Raw genomic sequence first — 26,636 nt, 5'->3', positions numbered from 1 at the left:
GGGAACGACCTCCCACTCTCACTCAGGCGAGGAACCCATCACACAGCAGGAGGCCACGCACAAAAGACACAGAAACAGAAGGGGGCATTCTGGTGAAAAGAAGGCCCCATCAGCAGAGGGGAAGTGGGGTGCCAGCAACTGAGTCACTACTTAAACATATGAAACTGTCAAGGAGCAAAAATTAAATACATGCATTATGTATGTATATATATGCACACATATGTGCAAGTGAAAAGGTATCTTCAGTGTATATATGTGTGTGTGCATGTGTATACACATATACATGTGTATATACACACATATACATCTATGTGAGTACACACACACACACATTGAAGATGTAACATTTTCACTTGCACAATGTTCGATAATCAGGATTTTTTGATATGGTAACAATTCTACTGAAGAACCCCGGTGAGGAATCAACTAAAAAGGAGGCCTTGGTTCTATCGTACAGCAGAGAAAGAGCTGTCCTCAAGGCTATCCTCGCTTTGAACTCTGCACTAATCAACCACACACGAGCTGAAGATGAAAACTTACCTGAACGGATGACACTTTCCAAGCAGCTCACTCCTTTATTATTGTTGTTGTATGAAAGATCTGCCTACCTGACCAGGAAAAACAGCACACAGGGCTGGAGGTAGAGCTCAGCGACGGGGTACTTACCTGGCATGTGCAGTGCTCAGGGTGGGATCCCCACGGAAGAAATGGAGGAGGGTAGAAAAGACACAGAAAGAGTCTTCCTGTTTCTTTTTTTTTTCTAGAGCTTTGGACACAACCGGAGCACAGAGCATTGAGACAGGTTTTCCCCAGTTAATTAGTTTTTTATAATACCAGAAGGCTAACAATGACATCAGTGAGTCCTGCACAAAGTCTCCGTGAGGAACAGCGCCAGGGAAACCACCTTCTCAGTTCTCTTTCTCATCAGTTAAGCCCAGATGCTGTACCCAGCCAAGGTTAAGACTGACAGCCTAGAGGCTGTCCGCCCCACCCCGCCCCACCCACTGCTGGTGTTCGATCCACTGCAGCTCATGACAGGTAGAGGGAAGGTGTCTGGAGTATAAACACCTTTGTAAAAGTCTAAACACATTAAAACACAAGTATTATCCCAAGGAGAATTCCTGAATATCAGGGTGGCACATTTCATGGCTCCGCTGAAGACATAGGACAGCACAGGGTGAATCAGAAAGACGTAGCCATGTGTTTACCATCATTCATGTGACAGGTAGCTGTTACTTAAGCCAAACACACACGTGAAGTTTCAGGTCACATTTTTCTCTCCAACTTATATACATGGAGGGATTATGCTGAAACTTCCATTATTCCAAAGGAAGGAAGAAGAGGCACATTTGATCCAGACCCTCAGTTCCTATTATACTCTAGGTCTTTGAAATGTTAAGGACGAACAGACCAGGTTTTGAAAGGGACAGGAGGAAGTAGACACAGCGAGGAGACAGCTGGCAGGCAGGGTCGTTCCCTGCCTCTGCCATTACTCAGAGAGTCTGCTTTTGGGGGCAGCAGGTGGTGTGACTGCAAAGAGATCACACGTTTGTCAGTAACTATGGAGGATTTTTGGCACTGTTAGAGCTCGGAATTACAGGTAGGCTGGCTAATCAAATGTCATCAACCAGAGTTTTTGGAAATGGCTTATCCACCAAGCAACCCTTCTTGCTCCTCCTTTCAACCTTGTCTTCTATAAATTATACCACTAAGACAGAGAAGTCTTTCCCCCCGCCCCTAAAAGAACCTCCCCACAGCAACCAGCTGAGCATCTGGAAGCAAAGCAGATTAAAATGCCATCCTTTGAAAGGAAGATGAAATCAGGGACTCCCCCACAAAGAGTGTGTCTCTCTGCAAGGGAAAGCTTGTCGTGGGCTTTGCAGAAGTTGGAGGTGAAATGTGGACCTGTTCACTTCTGTTTTCCCAGTGAGAATTCAGTCAAAATGAAGATGATTTCAAGTAGGGGTAAATACCACTAAGCCTCATCCACAGCAGAAGATCAGGGGCCTCAAAGCTCCCGATGATATATAAGAAAATCTTAGCAAAACCCCCTGACATTTCAAAACTTGTTTTCCTGTACTAGTTTAGAACAAGAGTGTATTTAATTAGTATCTACATTTTTGTTTTTAAATCCCTTTCAAAAACTGTCTTCATAGGTTGCAAAACTTAGAAATAAGGCAGGAACTTTCCAGAGGGCGTGTGCTCTGGAGCCCTGCTGCGCCTCCGCAGGAGCCTAGCCGCGCCAGCCCGGGCGCCCTGCCCTGCTGGGCAGGACTGTGAGGCCATAGGGGTTGCTGAGACTCTAGAAACTGACAAGTTTCCAATGGAGAAGGCTTGAGAATAATCACCAGGGGAATAATCCTCTGGGGAAAGACAGAAGGATCATCACCAAAGGTATGTTGGCCAACAGTTAATTTGGTTCTATTATCAAATTAAGAGTTCTTCAGGGAACTGCAACTCGCTTTAAATTAGATGTGGGGAAGCTCATCTGACTAAATAGTTTATGTATGAGACACACTCACATAAAAAGAAAAACACAGAAGACAAAATGTCCTTAATTTTGGGGAGGATATATTCCAACTTGAGGGCAGGGTGAAGGCCTTTTAGTTGTGAAGCCCAATCAGGACATTTCCAGAGAGTTCGGCATGCCCCCGCACTGGAGAGGACAGGGCAGGACGGGATGGCAGGGTCTGTTCCGTCTGGTTGGACTCTCCTGGCCCCACCACGCACGCTGGGCTGGGCGACAGCAGGCCGCTGCGGGGTTGAGCCGGCTGTGCTGAGGCTCCTGAGTGTTCATCAGCTCAGCAGGTCAAAAGTCTGCAGACACTGGGTGGAGCAGCAGTAAGCCACGAAGCCGACAGTTGTCCTCCTGGGGGTGGGGAGAGAGCGCTGTTAGCTCAGGAGAAAAGCAGCGGCTCTTCCCCACTGCAGACAGCCTTTCTTTGTTAGAACAAGTGACTGGGCCTGAGCAGCAGGCTGCGGTAGAGAAACGGAGGATGTCAGATGCTGTTTTCAAGCCAAGCCCAGGCAGCAGCAGGTGAGGCATGTGCGTGCATGTGTTCTTCCCCCATCGGTGGGGTTTGGATGACACACCGTCCCTATAAACAGCTAAGGGAAGAGCTTTTCCATCCTTCAAAGCCAACAGGGCCATCAAAGAACTTGAACTACATTCTCAAAGTCACAGCTCAGGGCAGCATTTCACATCTATATTCCCTGGACCTGGACAGCTGAGGCAGGAGGACTGCTATGAGTTCTAGGGCAGCCTGGGCTACAGTTAGATCCTGTCTCAAAACAACAACAACAATATAAAAAGAAAATAAAAAGCACCACCAATTTAGCATAAAGCATACATACATACATACATACATACGTACGTACATACATACATACATACATATGTACATACATACGTACATACATACATACCGAAGCTTAAGTACTACCATTTGAAGGAGTTTCTCCTACTGATACATTCACTCGGTGTAATTTCAGAGTCTGCGTACGTGACTCGAAGGCCTTACGTAACAGAGACACTCTTCTCAAACTCTTGCTTAGGTACCTTTGCATGATGAGTCATGAGTTCCCTGGGGCTCCTCATGTGCTCTGGACAGTGCAGGCTCTTAGAGGCCTTCTCCTCCCACCCAGAGCCATCCTCTGGTCAGGGGAGAGTAGTCTCTTGTTTTCACAGGACAGTTTACGCTGACTGTTCAGCACTCGACCCTAACTCTGCCGTTCTCTGTGGTCCTGGAAAGGAACTTCTACAGACTACTTTGTCATATGCACTCCAAGTGTCAGGCAGAAGGACAGTGATGGCAAGGCTCTGGGAGAGTGGAACATTCAATAGTTATGGCACCAAGGTGAGTTCACAGTCTGTGGGGTGAGATGGCCTTTTCTGACTGAAGAGAATTAAGACCAACCAACCAACCAAACACCTAACCAAAGACCAGATAGGCTTAGTGTCTTCCAATCTCAGTTCAAGACACGGCAAGAGAATTTCTATGGTGACCCTAAAGGAATCATTTTCTCATGAGCTGAAGAACACGGCTGAAGCCCAATACAGAGGGTAGCAAATCACGTGCCAGGTAAAGGTGTTCTGACTTGGTGTATGTGCAAGTGTGTGTAGTGTGGGTGCCTGTTAGAAGTGTATGGGATGCAAATGTGTGGGGCCAGAGGCTGGCATTGTACATCTCCCTTGATCTTTCCACCTTCTATACTGAGGCAGGGTTCCAATTCAGCTAGACTGGCTGCTCAGCTCCCTCGGGGATTCCATCTCTGACTCCTGGGGGCTGCGATGCCAACACAGCTTTCTGTGGGTGCTGAGGATTCCAGCTCCAATTGTCTGCACATCATCTACTGCTCCACTCGGAAAAAATGACTATGTGAAGTATCCTAAGGCAAAGTGAGGACAAGAACTTGAGGCTTTGGACAGAACCAATCTAAGAACCTGGAGCTTCTAGAGATTTCTTCATACTGGAAATGAATCAGTTCATCAGTGGACAGATTCTTCTAAGAAAATTAGTGTTCCTTCACATAAAAAGGTTTCAGCGGCTTCATGTAGGATGGCTGTCTGAAAAGGAAGTGCCGATCTATTTAGGCAAGAACTACCATCACCAATACTCAAGGCCTGTAGGGCCATAAAGAGTAAAATCCCAGCACCATCCAGAGATCGCCCCAAGAGTAGCTCTTGGGAGGTAACACACACACTAAAGGAGTCTTGCTGTATTGTCCCTGTGAGAACCTGGAGAGCACACAAGACCTGGATTCTAAGCACGTGAGCCAAAGAAACCAAGCAGACAGTTGGACTTGGCCAACAAGGGCACTGTACCTAGGCCCCGTGTTCAGTGTGTTACCAGACCATCAGGGAATGGACTGCAGATGCCCAGACTCAGATGATAAGACAAGAGGCCGGAACCCCTCCTTAGACCTTAGAGGGAGTAAGGCTTAGCGTGATGGAATGTCACAGGTGAACAAGCAGGAGACAGAAAGAAAAGGAAGCAAAAGGATCAAAGTCATCTCTGAGATGAAGGTCAAGTTCAAAGCCTTTATCCAGGCAGACAGAAATGGCACACAATTCTTCCGGAAACCAGAACTATCACTACAGATCTCATAGCTACTAAAAGCTGGAAGGGACACACTGACCATTTTGAATACAGAAACTTGTCAACATGGAAGATCACTGTCTTGAAGATCACAAATGACCAAAACTCAACTTGGCAAGAGGAGGTAGACAGCCCATGGAAACCTATGACCATGGACAAAGCTGGATTTGTGATTTAAAAGCTATTCCATTACCAGATAGGTATTTGTAGAGAATCCTAACCAACAGTTAAAGACAAATAAACAGGCATTTTAGCCGGGCAGTGGTGGCACGCACCTTTAATCCCAGCATTTGAGAGGCAGAGGCAGGCAAATCTCTGTGAGTTTGAGGCCAGCCTGGGCTACAGAGTGAGTTCTAAGAAAGGTTCCAAAGCTACACAAAGAAAGAAATCCTGTCCAAAAAAACCAAAAGATGAAGAAGAAGAAGAAGAAGAAGAAGAAGAAGAAGAAGAAGAAGAAGAAGAAGAAGAAGAAGAAGAAGAAGAAGAAGAAAAAGAAGAAGAAGAAGAAAAAAAAGAAGAAGAAAAAGAAGGTGGCAGTGGCGGAATTTTAATACAATTTCCTTTACAGAAAAAGAAGAGTTCCCAACTCATGAGGACAGTATTATCTTGACTCACCAAATAAGGTGGCTGAATATTTGAATGTATCAATGTATCAACAAGCTAAATAAGGACTATCAAATGATCTTACCAATACTTACAAAAAGCATTTGAGGTGGGATAGTGGTTCATGTTTAGACTCCTAGAACTGGGAGGATAGGACAGGAGGACTCTCATGAGTTAGAAGCTAGCTTGGGCTATGTAGTAAGTTCTAGGCCAGTCAGGACTGCAGAATAAGACCCCACACCTCTAAAAGAAAGAAAGGTCTGGGGAGATGGCTCAGAGGCCAAGAACACTGTAGCTCTTGCAGAGCATCTCGGTTCCATTCCAAGCACCCACATGGTGGTTCACAACCGTATGTAACTCCAGTTCCAGGGATCCAATAGGCATGTACATGTACACATACATATACGCAGGCAAATAGTCACACACATATAGAAAAATAAACCTTAAAGAAAGAAATAAAAAGAGAGACAAGGTATTTGACAAAATACACTTTCACCCTTAAGAATTTTTTCAGCATATAGATATAGGAAATCCTCCTCAATCTGCTAAAAAGAATATATTGAAAAGTAAATGCTGTTACCATTCTACTTAGCAATGAAAGAGAACATGGTTTTCCCTGAAGACGATGGTGAGAAAGGCAAGGAGTTACTCCCAAAACCACAGCACAGCACTAGAAACTCTGACCACTGTGATAAAGCAAGAAAAAAGGCAACAGAAGGGAGGATATTATTTATTGGCAGATGGCAAGACATAATTGTCTATGCAGAAAATTCCATGTAATCTACAAAAAATACTTTAAAAAACCCTAGCAAACTACAGCATACCAAACAACTGCAAAAACAAAGCATATTTCTTTATCTGAACAATGAACACGTGGAAATTGGGGGGGGGAAGCAATTTTTGACTACAGAAAGGAAATGAAATACTTGGCTATAAACAAAGCATTTAGGATTTGTATGTTGATGGTCCTAGATGCTGATAAAGAAGTAAAGGAAAGGCTCAATCCGTAGAGATGCACTGCATTCCTTAGAAAATTCAGAACTGTAAAAACATCAAGGCTGTACAAACCGATCTAACAGGCTAGATGCAATTCTCATAGAAAATCCCAAAACTAAAACAAAAGAAGCCTGGCCCAAGAATGACCTAAAGCAACTTCCAAGGGAAGGAAAAAGCAGTGCTGTCACTCTATCTGTTAAGCCTATTAGAGCTGCAGTTTGGTGCTGGCCGAGAGAGACAGACCAATGAAACAGACCCGAATCCCAGAAAAGCTTCCCAGGTGCACTCGTAACAGGCACGGCTGACCTTAACTGTCAATCAACAGGATTTACAGTCATGGAAACAAACCCGTGGGCATGTCTGTTAGGGACTCTATATTAAGTTAATTGAGATACAAGACCTGCCTATCCCAAAGGGCAGGTGGCACCAGTACAAGTTCAAGGCTAGTCTGGGCTACAGAGTTTCAGGCTAGCATGGGTTACAAGTGAGACTCTGTCTCAAAAAACAAAAATAATTAAACCAGACAAACAAAGCTGTCTTTTAAAAAGTGAAAACGCCGCAGTAAGAGAATTTCACTTTGCTGCGCTCCCTTCCACGGTACCAGGAACTGAACCTAAGGTGGGCACATGCTAGCCAAGTGCTCTCCACTGAGCTGTACTCCCAGTTTTCTTTTTACTTTCACCTGGAGACATGGTCTCCCTTCTTATTATCTTTTCCAGGTTGACCATGAACTCACTCTACAGCCCAGAAGATGCTGGACTTGCAATCCTCCTGCCTCAGATACTCCCTAGTCCTGAGCCACCAAGCCTGGCTGGAATTGTTTCTCTTAACTCAGGAAATTACATAAACTTCCTGTTAGCTATTTTGCCCTTCTTGTAATTGTTTCTTTTCTCTTCTTTTCTTTCTTTTTGGATAGTGCTGGGGTGGTGGAATCCAGGGACTCACACATGCTCGGCAAGCACTCTACGGCTGAGCTAGTCCCTGCCCTGCTGAATGACTGAAGTCAGTCAGAACTCTAGCCTTCGTTATTTCATTCAACATCAGAATACACACATTTGTACAAGTCACAAGGAAAATGCTTTCAGACACAAAAGATCTTGAGCATACAATGCATTTTGGAGAATTAGTTGATAAAACCAGACTCTTGCTTATATGATTGATTTTCAGTTGTAATTGTGTGTATGCATGTGCTTGTGCGTAGACAGGTGCATGTGAGTACAGGTACCCTCAGAGGCTGAAGGCACTGGATGCCTCTGGAGCTGAAGTTACAGGTGGTTGTGAGCTGGGAACATGGGTGCCGGGAACCAAACTCTGGTCCTCTCAAGAGCAGTACACACTGAGCTGCTGAGGCAGGCTAACAAGGCCACGGGCTAGCCAGCTCCTTCATAGCAAGGACACTATCCTTAATACTGGTAACCATCAGGCTTTTCAAAGGTAAGCTTCTAAGCAAAAGCAGTCTGTGCCGGCCTGGGCCTGGCCGAGAGAGTGACCTGGAGGTGTTCTACCTGTGCTACCAGGACACGGCAAGGCTGCACACTTCTCTGCTTCTGAGACGCTCCTGTAGCAGCTGGTTGTGTCTGTTTACTGTATTAATGGTAGAGTTGTCACAAGTCTACTGGTGAATCTACCACCCCCACCACCGTGAGTGTGTGCTCACTGTGGCCCCAGGGGCTTCGGGGTTTTAGGGGAGGAACTGAGCTAAGCAATAGCTCCAGTTAGGAAAGACTGCTGACAAATGTCACAAAGAACACAAGGCATTACGCAGCCTTCGGATCTGTGTGTTTTTACAGCTGAGGCAGAAGAAAGAGCATTTGAGCTGGTTTTCAAACACACAACTACGATGATTCCTTATGAGACAACCACAATGCCGCTGGCACAAACTGGAGCCCACAGGCATCATGAGAAATGTGGGATCTTTCTCTTGTAAATGTGTTTCCTGATTAAAAACCAAAAGCATATCTTTGACTCATTACAGAAATTCAAGCCAAAAGAAAAATAATATTTATAAGAGCTGATAGGACAAAGTCCCACGCACATAACTTGTGGAAGAGTCATCTAGCAAACAGCTCATCACATACATCCGTCACATTTATGCCATCAGAGACTTTCTCATGAGAACATCTCTGTGCAGAGCCAGAGGCTGCCCCAGACTCTGGGAGTGAGAAGAATTAGGTGATTTAGTTACAGTAAATTCCCAGTACAGAGCACAGCACACACTAGGCGGTCTATCAGTAGTTTTTGAATAGTGTAATAAGAAAGAAACAATTATCAACAACTTCTGGGACAGAGACACAGGCCTGTGATCCGGCTACCCAGAAGGCCCATGCAGGAGGACAGCAAGGTCAAGGCCAGTCTGGGCAACTTAGGAGATCCTGCCTCAAAACACAAAATGAAGAGGGCTGAGGTATAGCTAGAGCCAGTGTATGCCTAGACGAGAGGTCCTAGCTTCCACCCCCAAATGGGGGAAATAAAAACAAAGCAAACCTACGTATCTGCTGGGCATTTTTCTTGTAGGACATTTCATAAGTTACCTTAAGAGAGTGTCAATAAACAGGCTTCCTCTTAGAAGAAAATGAAATCCCCAAACATCCATGCAAACAATGTATTACCGATATTACTTGGTTTTATAGAAGGAAGCAATATGGATAACAGAGAAGGCAAGGACATATGAAACATTTCATAAAAGACCAAACCAGGAAAGAACTATCTGGAAGAGATTATTAAAAAGTAAGCCTCTGACAAACAGGAGAAGGGTCTGAAAATTGAAAGGAAATTCTAAGACCAAGACGGTTGTGCACACCTAACAACGGGTCCCCGGTCCCGATCCTCGGGCACACTGACCCGACAGCTGCAGCACTCACGTAGTCACTGGCTGCAAGGACTCAGGGTGGACCACTCCAGCTCGACATCAGCCTGAGCAGAGCCACCGAGCTGCCCCCTACCACAGGCCCCAGTGGGCACATAAGTCAATGCATGGAGGGCTGAATCTTCTGAGATGCAGAACTAACGTGAAAGTATTTCAAGAGGTCATCAGCCTACTGATGTTTTAGCAATTTGGAAGTTTCAATTTCTAAATCAATCATTATACGTGACATGTGCACACATGTATATGCCCATAAACACAAATGTTCATGCTCATAGACAAAGTTCAGATGACATTATGTATACTTTTATGCATATATCTTAAAACATTCTGATTAATCAGAATTTTTTTTTTTTTTTTTTTTTTTTTTTTGCTAGAGCCAGCACAATGGCTCAGTGGATAAAGGTACTTGCTATACCGGACGAGAGACCTGAGCCCAATCCCTGGAGCTCCTGTCAAGGTGGGAGAACCAACTTCTCAAAGATGTGCTCTGACCTCCACAGACTTGTTGTGACACCTGTGAACCCACACCCATGCATACCTCACGCATGCGCACACACACAGGCACACAGACACACACACACCTTAACTTCAAATTTTTCGTCGTAGAACTGTAAAAACAATCCTCTGAGTGCATATACAGTTGAAAATTAAAAATGCAAGTGTGCCCTCTATGTTCTGGCTGTAGCTTCCCCCAGAAGCTAATTGCCGGCAGCCTGGTTGCCAGTACGATGTCAGGGTTGGCAGAACCTCTAAGAAATGGAAGCTTCACTGTCATGGAGGGGTGACGCCTGTGGTGGTTTGAACAAGAATGGCCCCCATAGGCTCACGCAGTTGAATGCTTGGTCATCAGGGAGTGGCACTACTTGATAGACATTAGGAGGTGTGGCCTTGTTGGAAGAACTGTGTCACTGGAGATGGGCTTTGGGGTTTCAAATGCTTAAGCCAGGCCCTGTGTTTCTCTTCCTGCTGCCTACAGATCCTGATGTAGAACTCTCGGCTCCCTCTCCAGCACCATGTCTGCCTGGGTGCCGCCATGCTTCCCACCATGATGATAATGGACTAAATCTCTGAATGTAAGCAAACCCCAATTAAATGCTTTCCTTCAGAAGAGTTCCTGTGGTCAGAGTATCTTTTCACAACAACACTGACTAAGACATCACCTATCACATGGGGATGAGCCTGATCTTAGCTGTGGAATATGAAAGGGTAAAGCCTGCCTGATGCCGCGTCTTCCCTTCCTGCCTCATCACATGTCCTTCTGTCACTGAGATGCCACCACAGCTCACCAGACGCTAGATCCACACTTTTGAGTCTCTGTAACTATCAGCAGAGCAAACCTCAGTTCTTTATAAAACACCCTGCCTCGGGGATTTTGTTGCAGGAACACAAAACAGTAAAACAGTGTTAGGCACCTCCTGACCTCAAACCTCATAATTTCCAATTCCTCCCTCCAAGGGTAATCACGTAAACAGTTGAACTGACATTCTTCCAGAATGTTTAGTGCATGTATTAAAATGCATACAGATATACATATACATATGTTCTCTCTCCTCTCTCCTCTCTCCTCTCTCCTCTCTCCTCTCTCCTCTCTCTCTCTCTCTCTCTCTCTCTCTCTCTCTCTCTCTCTCTCTCTCTCTCTCTCTCTCTCTCTCTCCCAAGACAGGGTTTCTCTGTGTTAATAGCCCTGGCTATCCTGGAACTCACTCTGTAGCCCAGGCTGGCCTTGAACTCAGAGATCTGCCTGCCTTTGCCTCTCGAGTGCTGGGATTAAAGGCCTGTGCTGCATGACTGGCTACACATGTGCATTCCAAAAGCAGTTGCTTAGAGTAGGGAACACTAGTTTTGCTTTTGAACACCATTTGAAAAACAGCTCACTGTACAATACAGTGGTTAAAATGCAGAGTTGGAAGCTGACTGCTAGGGTTCAAATCCCAGCTCCACCATGAGACTCGGGCCTCATATTTTTTTGAGGATTAGTTACACCAGACCACATGGAAGTGCTGAGGCATATGATTCAACTTAGCAATAGCTGAGCAAGGAGGCACCTTAGACTGTCATACAGTGTGAAGAGATGTATTACAGGTTATCATTCTCCTTCCAAGCTGGAGCGCCTGGTGCCAGGTCTTTTCACTGCACCCTCAGGCCCCAACTGCACGAAAGCAGAGTTATTAACCACCAAACCCAAATGCACTCTGTCCTATGTGCTATGCAAAACTGAACTCAGCATTATGGAGAGCCATGCAGGCGGCGTTTCTGAACACCCTGATGATTTAAGTGAGACCTTTTAGAGCTGCTTTTATGCCAAAGTGCTTAGGCTATGAGCCCCAATTGTTTAGGTTAATCAGTCTCAATGTTGCCATGGTTATTGTTTTTAGATGTGATTAATATTTAAATGTACAGAAATGAGTTAAGCAGATCACCCTTCCCATAAAGTTGATGAACCTCTTCCAATTAATCTTAAAAGCAAAGGTGTAGAAGACATTCTCCCCAAGACAAGAAACCCTGCCTGCATCTCCCAGCTGCTACTCCGCAGCATCAAGTCCTATGAGTTTCCACTCTTAGCCCAGCCTGCGGTTGTGAGTAGCAGCCCCTCGAGTCTCCTTGCAACTCCCAAGACTCTGCCCTTCTTCCCAGCATTCTCCCTGTCCCTAAAATCCTGCCTAGCCATCAGCCATTCAGCTCTTTATTAAACCAATCAGAAGGTACCTTGGCAAAGACACGTCTTCACAGTGTACAAAAAGATTATTCCATAACAACTGTCTCTCTCTCCCCTTCTCACTCTGAGAGGAAAAAGAAAATCTCTCTGAGAACTTGCTCAGTGAAGTGTTGGCTTGCTGTAATGAAAATTCCGGGGAATGTGGAGAAGGTGCCCACCCTGGACAACAGGTAGAGGCTGGAAGGCTTTGAGGTGCATGAAAGAAAAAGCCTATCAAAAGAAAAAAGGGGAATGTGGTGAGCAAAGATTGAGCAAAGATGGGGACTGCGGAGGGCGGTTTTTACCGCCTCAGGATGCACAGCAGTCATGAACACAATGCTACTAGAAGTCAACACTGAGCATGCTCCTGGGAAGAAACAGGAACATAGCCCAGGAAACCAGGGGTGATCTCTGCTAGGAGGCGCATACCTGTGACCGAATTGTGCTCTCTCAGGCAGAACGCAGAACTTCCAGGTGATACTGAAATAACTTATCTGTGGTCTCTAAGCCAAGAGCTAAATGCACCACTTGACCTCTTGTTGCTGACAAGAAGATGCAAGGGGGGAGAAAGCAAGCAAGGAAATTAATTGCTAAGCAAACACGAGGCAGACCTTGAAGATCTGGAAAATTCTCAAGCTTTCTTGAACAAAATGGTGAGTATGGTGTGGAGGTACAACTTTCAGCAGAGATCAGGTGTGTGACGTGGGTCACTTCATCAGAGATGCTACTGCCTCCTCGGTCTGGACAGGTCAGAGAATAGTAAGCTGGAGGAAGACTGTAAGACATTTGGGTCCCAGGAGTCAAAATGGGCTCAAGAGCTATCTTGGCTGCAAGCATGCTCGAGGTGGGGCCATCTCAATTCTTTGGCTTACCAGGTCTGAGGGGTGGGGCCATTTTGCTAGAGGGCCAAGAAGACAGAGAGAACATGGAGTCCTTGGGGACTTGAACTTGCTAGAACCTGGGATTTCTTTTTTCCTTCCAAAGGAGCCATGTAGCCTCCACCTGTCCCACGACATACAGTGGGAAGAGAGACACCGTCTAGAGCTTTCCTGTTTGCGGATGGAAAGGGGTTCCGCCTAGGAGGAGGTATAGTCTAAGCTTTGCCCATACCTAATTTAAACAATGTTTAAGACAAGAATTTGCACCTAATAGTTGATGCTGAAGTGTAGTGGCCCACAAAGGCTTCCTAGTGAGACCTTACTCAGGGTCAGAGAATCTGGGCTTGCTTTACCCAGCAGGGCTGAATAATGGGATGATTTGGCCATGGGCATGTTTACCAGGTGTTTGGAAGGGTCTACACTTGGCTGTACAGTGTGTTTTGATCTTGCAAGGGGGAGGTCTTTTGTCTCTCCCCTTGGCATGTTATAAAAAGCCCTTTAGATGATATCACCCAAGGGCCCTCCCGAAGCTATCCTGGGTCACTGTCTTTATCGTCTGTTTCTATCTCTCTCCCTAATATTTCCTCACTCCTCTCTCCTCCACCTAAGAACCCTTCAACAGGTCACAGCAGGACTCCGACAGACGCCCACACTGAAGGTGCTGAACGTTTCTTCAAGTGTTTCTCAGCTATTTGTATTTCATCTTGAGAACTCTGTTTAGTTGTGTACCCTGCTTTTCTAAATTGGGTTCATTGTTTTCTTGATATTCAGTTTTTCAGTTCTTTTTCTATTTTAGATGTTAATCCTCTACTGGGTGTATAATTGGTTAAGATCTTCCCATTCTGTAGCCTGCCGCCTTGCCTGAATGATAGTGTCCTTTGTCTCACAGAAGCTTTGCAGCTTTAATTGTTGGTCTTAGTGCCTGTTCACAAAGTCTTTTCCTGTGCCATGAGTCCAAGACTACTTCTCACTTTCTCTTCTATCAGATATAGGGTATTTAGCCTTATGTTGAGGTCCTTGATCCATTTAGAGTTGGATCTTGTGCAGGGTGATAAATATGGATTTATTTACATTCTTCTACATGTAGCCACCCAGTCTGACCAGCACCAACTGTTGAAGATGACATCTTTCTCCAGTGTATATTTTTGACTTCTCTGTCAAAACTCAGGTGTCCAGAGGTGTGTGGGCTCATGTCTGTAATCTTAGGACTACGAAGGCCAGCTGGCTTACAGGAAACAAACTAAAAAAGTGTGGGTGCTGAAAGAGGAAGGGGCTTCTAATTACTGGAATGCAGTGAATTGTTTTGTAAAAAAGGCATGGACTGTGCGTTTGGGGCTGGAACTACATGAGGCCTTCAAGTTCCTTTCCTAACAATGATCCTAAACCCTTGGAATCTTCTGCATGCTATTAACTTGACGGGTACCCCCAATGCACAATTACATAGTTTCACTTTTGTCCCCACCCCATCATCTGGGGAGATCTTAAGTGCTGAGTTGAGCTGGTTCCCAGTGGCCAATGACTTAATCTATTATGTCTATGAAATGTATTAGAAATTCAAAGAACTGGGTCTGGAGAGCTTCCAGGTAGTGGACCTCCTGGTCGTAGAAGGCAGTGTATCTCGAAGAGCTAGGCGGTTTGGTACACTCCTCACATGCCTTGCACTAAGCAAGCCTTCCCTTTGGCTGCTCCTCAGGAGCCTCTGGAATATCCTTGGTAACAAACAGGCAAACACAAGTGCTTCCCTGAGCTACGAGCTGCTCTAGAAGATTCACTGAACCCAAAGAGGAGTGACATGCTGTCAAATCGTCTCTACACATGTTTATATCCATAGATTAGTGTTACTTTCAGTCATGGTCAGAGAAGCTTCAGTTTCCAGTGGGAAATGGTTAGCGGAGACTTCTAATTGGTCAAGGAGCTGAGAATAAGTGAGTCTCGAGTGCCAAGCCCTACATGAAGTCTCTACAGAACTACCTCCAAGGCTTAGGGAACACTGCGGAAGAGGGTGTGGACAGACTGTAAGAGCCAGCAGTTAGGGAAGCCTGCTCCGGAACGCTGTCTTTAGTGGTTGCATCCATGAACTCACAGCAGTGGTGGTTAAACCGGCACGAGTCTGAGCCCAATAACCCACCCCTTCATGAGGAATGATGCCCCTGGTTCCTGGGGAAAGGGAATCATATTTCAAGGTGGTGTTGTCACTGTTAAGTTGTCCTTTCTCAAGTAAATAGCCCCCACCCATGTTCATACAAGGAATCCCAATTAAAAGCAGTAGATCACACACACACACACACACACACACACACACACACACACACACACACCACAAGGACATTAACACAGGGAGATTTGTTGAGAAGATAAAGGGGGTTAGACATAGAGAGAAGGGGTTAATAGGACCACAGAAGAGTAGTGTATGATCAAAGTACAACACACACACACACACACACACACACACAAAATTGTAAAAAAATTTTTTTAAATGTTTATAAAAAAAGCGGAACTTCCAGTTTTTTTTTAAATCTCAAATGTGTTAGAGATTGTTATAAGTACAGCTTTCTCTTTCCCAAATTCCTCATAAATGGTCCCATCTCCTGTTATCTCAGAATGTGACTACTACGAGACTGACTTGTGTCTCTTCCATATTCATATACTGAAGCCCCAACCTCCAAGGTGTGTGGAGATGGGGCCTTTGGGAAGTATTTAAATGACATCATGAGGGTGGGGCTCTGACATGGTGATGCCCTTGTAGGAGACACCAGATAGTTAGTGCGGTCTTTTTTCTTTCTCTCAGTAAGAAACTAGCTGTCTGTAAGCCAGGAAGGGAGCCCTCACCAGACCCCAAACAAGCTGGCACTCTGATCTGTGACTTCTACCCTTCAGAATTACACGAAGAGAATTCCTGTGCTTCAAGCCATCTGATCTGTAGCATTTGGCTACAGCAGCCTGGGCTGAGTAGCGCAGAAACCTCAGTTCGAAACTGTCCTTGTCCATGTAATCATTACAGTAAGGTCACTGGGGTAGCACTGAATGTACTGCGGCTGGTGTTCTCCTGATGGGAGGCCATCCGAAGAGGCAAATAACTACAGCAGGAAGATGATGGGAGTAGGAACAGGGACAAGAGAGCCATGCAGAAGCCAAGGAGAGAGGGCTGAACCAGGAAGATCCTCCTTCCAAGGCCCCGGAAAGACCCAACTGTGGTCTTTCATCTTCTTCTCCAGCTTCCCAGCCTCTAGACCTGAGACAGCACACTTGTGAGGTTGGCTAGCTTGTGCTATCTGTTCACACGAGTGAACTAACACCACCTTGAAAATGGGGTAGTCACTTTCCTGTTAGGAAACAGAACATGTGAGACCCTTTCATGCTTGGGAAAAGGCAGATGTGTGTTACAGTCTAATAAATGATACATTCAATTTTAATAAACACGATAAAGTTTTGGAAATGAAAAGTTATTTTCTATAGCATCCAAAGCCATGAATTTACTAGCTGTTTTTCCCCTGTTACATATATGAATGTTTAATACTTACAGCTTATGTGAAATATTGTTACTTTGTTAACTTTAGGAAGAAACTAACACTTCTATGGACATTAGTATTTTCAGAGAACAGTCAATATGTTCTCTTTTAAAATAATGCCAGTTGTCTACATGAATTGAGATTCTGGCTAATAAAATACATTGTTTTAATGTAAACTAAACTAAATACATTATAAAACATCAAAATACTATTATCTAAACCTTTTAGAGTTTACGGTACTGCACATATTTATTTTGTTTCTAACAATAACCTACTGGAAATTTAAGCATTTGGGCTTCACTTTGAAAGGAAAGACTATCAAGCAAGGCCCATGCTCCTGCCAGTGTCCCTGGCCACGGGTGAACGAGTGCAGGCTGCTGGATGAGATGAGAGCCACAGGCTCTCAATTCCAGACCCCAGCACTGACCCATGGACACCCATGCTGATGCCATGGTACTTCATCCCTACATACACAAGGCCCTGGCTTGTTCGGCAAAAGGGCGCTCCCCTAAGCCCTGGCTACTCACACACTCGTCTTTAGAGTCATACTATCACACCTACGTCTGAGATGAGAGGTGCATATACATATTCTAGGTTGAAGTGGAGAGATTAGTACTCATAAATGGAATCGTGACAAAGTTGCCCAAACTTCATTGTAAAGGTAACACAAAAATCGACTTTATTTTAGTGACTTCTATGATAAGATGATCTTTATAATGGGCGCTCGGAACACACTGGTTTCCAGCTTTGTGAGCGCACTAAGGAAGTGTCTTCTAGGAAACTGCACAGCAATGTTGCATGAGCATTTCCAACTGCAGCTGAACGAGTAAAAAAGTAAGAATGGCAAGTCCCTGAGCTGTGATACTAAGTGATGCAGGACCTCCTATTCATTACACTGCCCCGTGCTCCTCACAACTACACTGCTCAGAACGCATCATCCTTGTTCTGTAGACGGGAAGATGAAACTCCGAGATGGTCAACTGTTTGCCCAGATCTCTCAGCTGGAGGAGTTAGAACTGGGCTGTGCACTTGACCACTTCATGCTTCTGCTTTCATAGATGGGTCTACTTTGTTAAAATAATCCCTGCAGAATTCCATGGGAACCTGTCTGCTGTCCTCTTTAACGTAATGCAATCCCATTGAGTTTGGTTATATGATCACCTAAGATTAGAAGTAATCATTCATAATAACAGTATGGGCTCTGGATTTTACTTAGTGAACATTCTTCATATACATACATACATACATACATATAATGTTGTTACTGTTCATGATTCCTGTCCCAGAAGTTTCTTCCCAAGGCCAGCCAAAGATATGCTAGTCTTCCTCCGGCTTTTCTGTATTAGAGCAGGCCATTAAACTTTGATCTGATCTTGACTGACAGCAGTTCCCTAAGTCTTAAGACCCTCCTCACTCCAGAAGTGTGCTGCACATAGCCTAGAGGGAAGAATGATGACCCGTGCACAGGGAGTCCACAAATGAAGCTTAGAAAGACACACCATTGGATTCCCACACCACATCCACTAGCAATCAGACCACACAGTGAAGTTTCCATAAAACCCAATGACAAGTTCAGGAGCTTTCAGACAGTTGAATGCATGGGAATTCTGAGAAGTTGGCATACCCAGGGGGTTGCGGAACACTTTACACTTTTACCCAGGCCTCTTCTGAGTATCCTGCATATGTACCCATTGGATGGTCTTTACAATAAGTTGTTTAATTATTTCTAATTGAACCCAAAGAAGGGACTCTGGGAGCCCCAGTGTGGACCCACTGGTTAGAAGCACAGGTAAAACTAGCTCAGGCTTGTGAGTGGTACCCAGATGGGGTGGACGGCCTTGGGGTCTGAGCCTCAGCCCGTGGGATCTGCTACCATGTCCAGGTAGCCAGTGTCAGACAACTGGTGCCATGTTTGTGGAAACCCTCCAACACTATATTGTGTATACAGTAAAACAAACAGTGTGAGTTTGAATCAGGGGCTTGTTTGTTTTTCCCAGAACATGCGTCAAATTGAAAAGGTTCAGAGGAGAGCTTCTGTATGCAGAAAACATTAAAATATACAAAAATGTTGAAACAGCAACCTAAAGCATATCAAATAGGATTATCCAGGGCAAGGAAAAAAATAAGCATAGCTTGGGGAGGAGCAGCCAGAGACCCAGAGAAGGTAGCTCCATTGGCTGAGTAACTCTCATGTGCCAGGTGGTTACCATCCTCATCTGCTAATCCTAAGTATGGCCAACTATGCAGACTGTTCTGTCCCCACTTTGAGGCTCAGGGAAGCTTGGCAAGCTGCCCTGGTTCTCAGTGCAAAGTCTTTGCTCTCTGTCTCCTATCCCACACAGATTCAGAAACAAAAACAGGGCTGGGGTATTGAGTCTTGTCTAGAATATCCACAAGGCTGTGGGCTCTATTCCCAAGACTTGGGAGAAAAGAACGAAAGAAAACAAAAGAGAGAGAAAAGGAGAGCAGGAGACCGTGGAAAGGGTTCTCTAAAACGATCCTAACAATGCTGGGTGGGTGGCGCACACCTGTGAGCCCATCATCCCCCGGTAGGCTGAGGCAGAAAGGTTTGTGTTTGAGGCCAGCCTTGGTTGTTACATAACAAGATTCCGTCTCAAACAAAAATGATCACAGTGGAAACATTTGCTGGCACCAGCAGCCATCTGGAAACTTCCCCACCTCAAACGCCATACTCCACAGACAAGTGAGACGTCAGACTTTGTTTCTTCTCCCTAGCTTTAATGTATCCCGACTTGAGCTGGATGTGGGGGTGCATGCCTGCAATTCCAGCATCCTGGAAGCAGAGGTAGGAAGGTAAGGCTCTCCCCTATATACAGCTAGTTCCATGCTGGTCTAGCTTATATGAGACCTTGTCTCAAAAAAAGAAAGAAAAAAGTCAAATGTGAAACCCCTAAGCCAAGGCCAGGCATATGGGGATTTTCCAGTGCTCTCCTCCTACCTTTCACTGTCTGGCATTTTTTCTCTAAATAACAGTATGGGCTCTGGATTTTACTTAGTGAACATTCTTCATGAATTCAAGGCATTCTGCCAAGAAATAGAGAGAGGCATGGGAATGGTGTTGGGAGAGTTCGATCTGAACAGAAACAAACCTGTGTGCACACAGAGTGTGGCCACACGCTTTCGGCTACGCCAGGCAAACACAAGGCCTGAGCTCTCCTTATACAAAGGCTGGCTCCCCTTGCACCTGGGGTCAAGTAAGAATGAACGAGCTGCTCCAAACAACACACACAGCTGTGTGTGCTCTGTACCTGTCCCGAGGCCTAAATGAGGAGGGCAGCCAGGCTTTCTTGCAGTAGTGGAAATAAGCACATTTCATTTAGTCCAGTGGTTCTCTACCTTCCTCAGGCTGCAACTGTTTAATACAGTTCCTTGTGCTGTCATGACCCTCAACCATAAAGTTATTTTGTTGCTACTTCATAGCCATAATTTTGCTACTGTTATGAATCATAATGCAAATACTCATTTTCCAATGGTCTTAGGTGACCCCTGTGAAAGGGTCGTTAAACCCCACCAAAAGGGTCATGACCCACAGGTTGAGAACCACTGATTTATCTACTTTAAGCTGCAGCCTCAACACCCCTTCCATGCATGCCCCACTCCCATGCTGCACCCCTGGCCCAGGTGTCTTCCATGCATGCCCCCACTCCCATGCTGCACCCCTGGCCCAGGTGTATTCCATGCATGCCCCACTCCCATGCTGCACCCCTGGCCCAGGTGTCTTCCATGCATGGCCCCACTCCCATGCTGCACCCCTGGCCCACGTGTATTCTATGCATGTCCCACTCCCATGCTGCACCCCTGGCCCAGGTGTATTCCATGCATGGCCCCCTAACTCCCATGCTGCACCCCTGGCCCAGGTGTATTCCATGCATGGCCTCACTCCCATGCTGCACCCCTGGCCCACGTGTATTCCATGCATGCCCCACTCCCATGCTGCACCCCTGGCCCACGTGTAAACCCTAGTGCCCACTTAGACTTGATTACCCCTGGTGCAGGCCTGCCATTGGTGTCTCTCTCAAGGGGAAGAGCTTGGGATAGACGAAGGTAAACATGGGCTCACTACACCGGTGACAGTGTCCCAGGGGGCAGTGCAGCAGCTCCAGGAGACTTCTGGGTAATGATATTGGAGATAAAAAGTTCAGACCTGGAACACAAGAGAAAAATCGGGCCCATGAGTGAAAAATCCTATTTCCTTACACTAGACATTTGAAAATACTTCTCTTTGTTACCAAATAACTTCAAATAGTTAAAAGTACTTCATGTTGAAAATTCTGCTATCTGATAGGTATTCAATAAAAATCTAACATTATTAGGAAATGAAAGCTGTTTTTTTTTTTTTTTTTTTATAGTTTTGATACTAAAGGAAAATGAAAATCCACTCTTTTAAGAGCAGCTAGAAGCTGTCCTGAGGCAGAGACAAGGGAAGAATCAGATCAAATAGTCTTTAGGAACAAGGATCAAAAAGGCATCTGTGGACACAGAGCGGGTTTGCAGGCTTTCATAAGTCAGAGAATTGAAGGAGGCTGAGGTCTGAAGGCTCTCCCCAACTCCCATACAGCCTCCCTGAAGCTATCAGGCCCGTGGTCAATTAAAAGCCAATGAGAGCTGGATTGTGGAAAGGCTAACTATTGAAAGCGATCAGATGCTGGAAGTCAAGGAGAATGGTGAAAATCAGGAGTCAAGCTTTTCCTGTTTCGTTCTCATGAACGAAAATAGTGAACTTTCTTCCCCAGCTTGGTCCGAGCCACAAAGGACATAGTTAAGCAAACCAGCTCACCCCCTCCCCGCCCTGCCTCGCCCCGCCGCACACACCCAGGCATCTTGACACAGGTTTACACGAGCTTTAATACTCGTTAAACACGCAATGGAAGGAGGAATGCGCAAAATGAGGAGAAACCGGAGGCTCACCAGCTAATCTTGGCAAGGAAACAAACTGTCTTTTTAGCCTTTTATATCTGCCCAGAATGAACAATACCTACTTAGAAAAATATAGTTTACATATAAGTAAGTAACTGATTTTTTTCTCTTCAGTATAAGCAAAAAAGATAAACAACAACAAAAAACAGTTTACAGACCAGCAATATGGCTTAGTAGGTAAGGGTGATTGCCACCAAACCTGAAGACCTGAGTTTGATCTCTGGAACACACATGGTGAGAGGAGAGAACTAACTCCTCCAAGTTACCCTCTGACCTCCACTTGTACACACACACACACACACACACATATACATTCACACACACACACACACACACACACACACACACACACACACACACACACACTCCATAAATACACTGTTTTGAACAGCTTAGTTCTGGACTAACTAGATACTCCTGGAGGGGTAAGTTGTTTCCTCTTGTTGTTTTAGCTGAACTCCGTGTCCCCTCCCCAGATGCAAAGACAAAAGCAGTTAGCAGTTTTAAAAACACGTGACATAAGGTTGGCTCAGTCGTTAAGAGCACTTGACACTCCAAGAGTGGACTGAATTTGAGTCCCAGCACCCATGTCAAGTGTGGGAGAATGTGATGCCCTGTTCTGGCCTCCATGGGAACTCCTCAGCCCATACATGTACTTATACACAGATGCACACATAAATAAAAATGTAAAAATATGAAATACATTTTATGAACACTGCTCTGGTCATTTGTTTATTCAAGTTTGTTTCCTTTTCTTTCCCCCGTTCTGCTGGCACTGGAACTGGTCTCAGAGCACTGTACATGCTCTGCTGCTGAGCCATGTCCCAGTCCCACCCAGTGCTTTTTTTTAATTTTTAATTTTATTTTTAAAATTTTATGTGCATTGGTGTTTTGTGTGCATGTTTATCTGTGTGAGGGTGTTGGATCCCCTGGAACTAGAGTTACAGACAGTTGTGAGCTGCCATGTGGGTGCTGGGAACTGAACCCAGGTCCTCTGGAAGAGCAGCCACTGCTCCCGACCACTGGGCCATCTCTCCAGCCCTCCAGTGCTTTCTTGAGGCACCTCAGATATGTGCCAACAATACTTCAACAGTCTACATACGGCTAGAACCTTTCCAAAACAAGCATTGGCCTCTTGATCACGCTGCCAAGGGCTTCTCGTATTCCTTCACCTTACATTTGCTGGAGACCAGGAGACAGAAATGTAAAACCTAGTTCTTCTGGAGGAGATACTCAACTCTGCTTCGCTCTGCCAGCCAAACACACTTCCACACACCAGTTTCTGTAACTTCAAACATAGTTTCTCTGGGAACTGCTGTCCTTTGCAATGAAAACCACTTTTTAATGAATGCTTCTGTGTGTCTGCAGGGGGTGCCAATGGAACCAGTGTTGAAAATATTAAAACTTTTAAAAGAAAAGCCCTAGTCCTGTACATATGACCATAGGACAAGCTTCACGGAAGGCTGGGACAGGAAGACCACTAATATACTCACCACCAGGGAACTGCACACTTGGGTAAAATGGTCAGTTTAGTGTGAAATGTGTACACTGTCAGGATAACAAAAAAATTTAAGACGAAAACCAAAACAGACAGGATAAAAGCCAAGTATTTGTTTCCTGACTGAGACAGAAGAGAAGGCCCAGGTGCGTACCTTTCGGAAACCTGTGGTAGGTGTGGTAGAGACTCCGCATGGCCAGCTCCTGCAGAGGCAGGACGTGATCATTCTCTGTGCCGATGGCCTTCACCTCAGCCGGGAGGAAGACGGTCAGCTGCCCAGATGAAAAGGATAGCAGCTTCACCTCAGACACCTGGATGGTAACGCCACAGCTGTTTAAAGACACAACACAGCAGCATCAGCCACGAGGTCGGGCTGTGAGCCTGCCCACAAGGCGATCACAATGTGCATGTGACAATTCACGGTGGCTGAGCTGCCAGCTTCCTTTCCAAGTGAGTAGATGCTGACTGACGCAGGCTCTTCCCTCATTCCTGGCTCAGAGACACAAGCAGCAGCTGGAGTGTGGCTGCGGCATCACTTCAGCAAGGCTGTCTCTGCAGCAGCCTTTCCTCAGAGCATCTGGGAAACTTGCTGTGTGAGCTCCGCCGTCCCCCATTTTACTGCCCTTTCTAAGTTTATGCTGCCAGAGGCTTTCAAGTTAATTTTGTTTTCTTGAGACAGAGTCACACTGTACAGGGAATTCACTACATCGATGAGGCTAGCCTTGAACTTGCAGAGATCCTCCTGCTTCTGCCTCCTAAGTGCTGGGGTGGCAGGTTACACTATCATGCCAGGAGTTCAGGAGTGGAGAAAGAGCTGGAGAGATGTCTAAGCAGGTAGAGCACTTGCTGCGCAAGCCTCACAACCTGAGTTTGAATGTGAGGATTGCCCAGAAAAGCCAGACACAGGGACACTGACATCTGTAACCCAAGTGTGTCCCTACCAAGAGATGGGAGATGGGGACAGTGGACTTGCCTGATTTCCCTCAGTGATGGAATTTGATCTAGAAGTATAAGCCAAATCTACCCTTTTCTCCCTAAGTTGCTTTTGGTCAGTGTTTTTTTATCACGGCAACAGAAAGCAGACTAGAATGACTATTAAGACAGTATCTTTGACTTTGGCCCGAGAAGGCAGGGACACACTGGGCACAGGACTGGAAGGCAGAAGCCCGGGGCTCCTTTGTTCATTACAAGTTCATCCTGTGTCCCTTCCTTCATCCCACTGGAAAACAGTTATACAGCACAGTTAGGCTGTAACCCTTGTAAGGCTGGGCAGCAGAGGAGCCAAATGAGTCTGTCCATGGGACTTTGTGGGGGCCTGGATTCAGAGGGGTTCACTTTGACTTAGAGCTCCACAGGTTTAGCAGGAATGAAGGCTGGTACATTAGGATGCCACATGGAATGAAGAGTGGCCAATGGCAATATCAGAGCCTGAAGATTCAGGCTGTGTATGCATCTCAGGGGCTGGAAAAAGGGAGCTGGGTTGTGGGAGGGTGGGCCAAAAAGGTAAGCTGAAGACAGATAGTTTTAACTCATGGTGAAGACTATTGGATGTCTCTTTCCTAACTGGTGACATGGACAGAGAAGAGACTGATTCCAAAGAGGGAAAGAGAACTAAAGAACAAAAGGAAACAGGACCAGGGAAGTGATTAGGGTCTAGACAAAGATGGGACAAGGAGGGGTAGGGAATGGCTAGTTGGGTAAGAAACCAGTGTCCTTCTCTGCAAGTTGTAAAAGCAAATAACTCATACTTTCTAACTACTGGTAATTTGGAGGGGGTGGTGGTGGTGGTGGTGGTGGTCATCTGTTTTAAAGAAGTTTCATTACATTTCAGAAGCAGGGAAACTGGAGATGGACTGGACTAATTCCACTTAGTGACTTCTCTTTCAAAAGAGCTGGTTTTGTTCTTCTGATCACATGAGCTCTGGTATTTTAGCCAGGAGTCTTTTTTAAAAGGTTATTTCAAAATGATCTAATATTATAAATTTAAATTGTCAAAACAACATAACTTATTGCCACGAGTTAAGCAGTATAAAAAAATGGAGAAAAAGTGAATGATTTCTCTCTGGGCTTCCATCTTCAAATCCTCCCTCCAGTCTCTAAGTCAGACCCAATGCTGTTTTGGTGGTCTTCAGTTTTCTCTCTCTATGCGCATGGGGGAAAAAAAAAGCAGCGATAGACTCTTTCTTTCGCTGCCCCCCCCCCAATCAAATGGGCTCACACAATACCATAATACTCTGCTCTACACATAAGCATGTGGGCCATCAAGCTAGAACCAGAGACATCTTTTAAACAGCCATGTAATGTCCAGAGTGTGACTAAAACATTTGCCACGTTCATCTCAGTTTTTCAGTTTTCCCTCCTATCACCACACCGAGTCACAATAAAAGTAATACATCCTATGTATAGAAATTGTCATGTAACGAAGATGTAAATACCGAGAGGTTCTAAATTGTACTCTCCAAAGACTGCAGGGTAGTACTTGCTTATACAATCATAACTGAGTTACCAGTCACCTCAGTCTTTGGCAGACCTGACTGATGAAAATCAACAGTTTGGCCTGTGAGTTTATCATTGTTAATATTCTGACCTGCCCCTTGAAGTCCCACCCCTAAGGGTCGCCCTGCATCCTGACGTCTCTTTTTAAGGAAAAACCCCGCCCCTCCCCCTCTCTTTTCTTCCCACAAGGTATACACCACTCGAACCCCCTCTTCCTTTTTCTCTCTGTCTCTCTTTCCCACCTTTCTCTTCATCTCTCTGTTATAATAAACTCTCCACATGGATGCAGCGTCTGGGTTGCGAATTACTTGCCACTGCCGCTGCCATGCCCCACATGCTGTGCATCTGCCCAACCTGCCAGCATGGTTCCCTGCACGAGTGGGATACCATGGCCCAGCCAGCAGGGGGTTTCCCACGCGTGCATAATTCATAGCAATCACCTTTGGAGATGTCTACTGGTCATTCACATCTCTTCTGTGACCGATCCATTTACACTGCTGCTTAATGTTCAATTGAATTTACAAAATCAACTCTTAGAACCTTTCATATTGGCAACCCTTGGTGCATACAATGGAATATTCCATCAGGTCACTTTGGAGATGGCGTTTTTCCCCACCCTCCTGCTGTTCCATGCATCCATCTCCTTCCCCCAAAAGCCTCTCCCCTGCATTCCATGCATCCACCACCTCCTTCACAGCATCTAATTCTTCTGATTTTGTTAGGAGGGTTATCCTTATGCTTTCTCCTAGTTACCTGTCATATTATTTTACATGTAGGTGCTGTTTATCTTTTTTTTTTTGTCCATGATATAAGATAGAATAAACTGTAGCATTATCAAATAAAATAAATGCTCGCCTCTGAATTGGAATGTTGTCTTCACTATATTAAGTTCCCAACCAAACACTTTTCAGTTTGCCTGAGGAGGTTCTGGTCCGTTTTGGACATTTGTTTAATCCATTGTTCATCCTACATGGTTCCGATTAACCCACTTCACAGAAGATTAATGGCTGATATGTCTGCCTGCAGGATCTTTCTTAAATTCTCTGTATTGTAACTCT

General features: G+C 45.3%; 1 protein-coding gene across 2 annotated transcripts in view; it reads right to left on the bottom strand.

The window, feature by feature from the left end:
- Positions 1–2,551: 2,551 nt before the first annotated feature.
- Positions 2,552–26,636, bottom strand: part of Lrrc28 (leucine rich repeat containing 28) — a 124,819-nt gene continuing 100,734 nt past the window's right edge. For both annotated transcript variants that reach the window (XM_028872794.2, XM_028872795.2), the window contains 3 exons: positions 23,237–23,412; positions 20,652–20,811; positions 2,552–2,869 (listed from right to left, as the gene is read on the bottom strand). In XM_028872794.2, the coding sequence (XP_028728627.1) occupies positions 2,797–2,869; positions 20,652–20,811; positions 23,237–23,412 (409 nt within the window). In that variant the 3' untranslated portion in view covers positions 2,552–2,796. The remainder of the gene's footprint in view (positions 2,870–20,651; positions 20,812–23,236; positions 23,413–26,636) is intronic.

This window comes from Peromyscus leucopus, chromosome 1 (genome assembly GCF_004664715.2).
Source record: "Peromyscus leucopus breed LL Stock chromosome 1, UCI_PerLeu_2.1, whole genome shotgun sequence".
Taxonomy (NCBI): domain Eukaryota; kingdom Metazoa; phylum Chordata; class Mammalia; order Rodentia; family Cricetidae; genus Peromyscus; species Peromyscus leucopus.
This window is presented reverse-complemented; position numbering and strand designations above follow the sequence as displayed.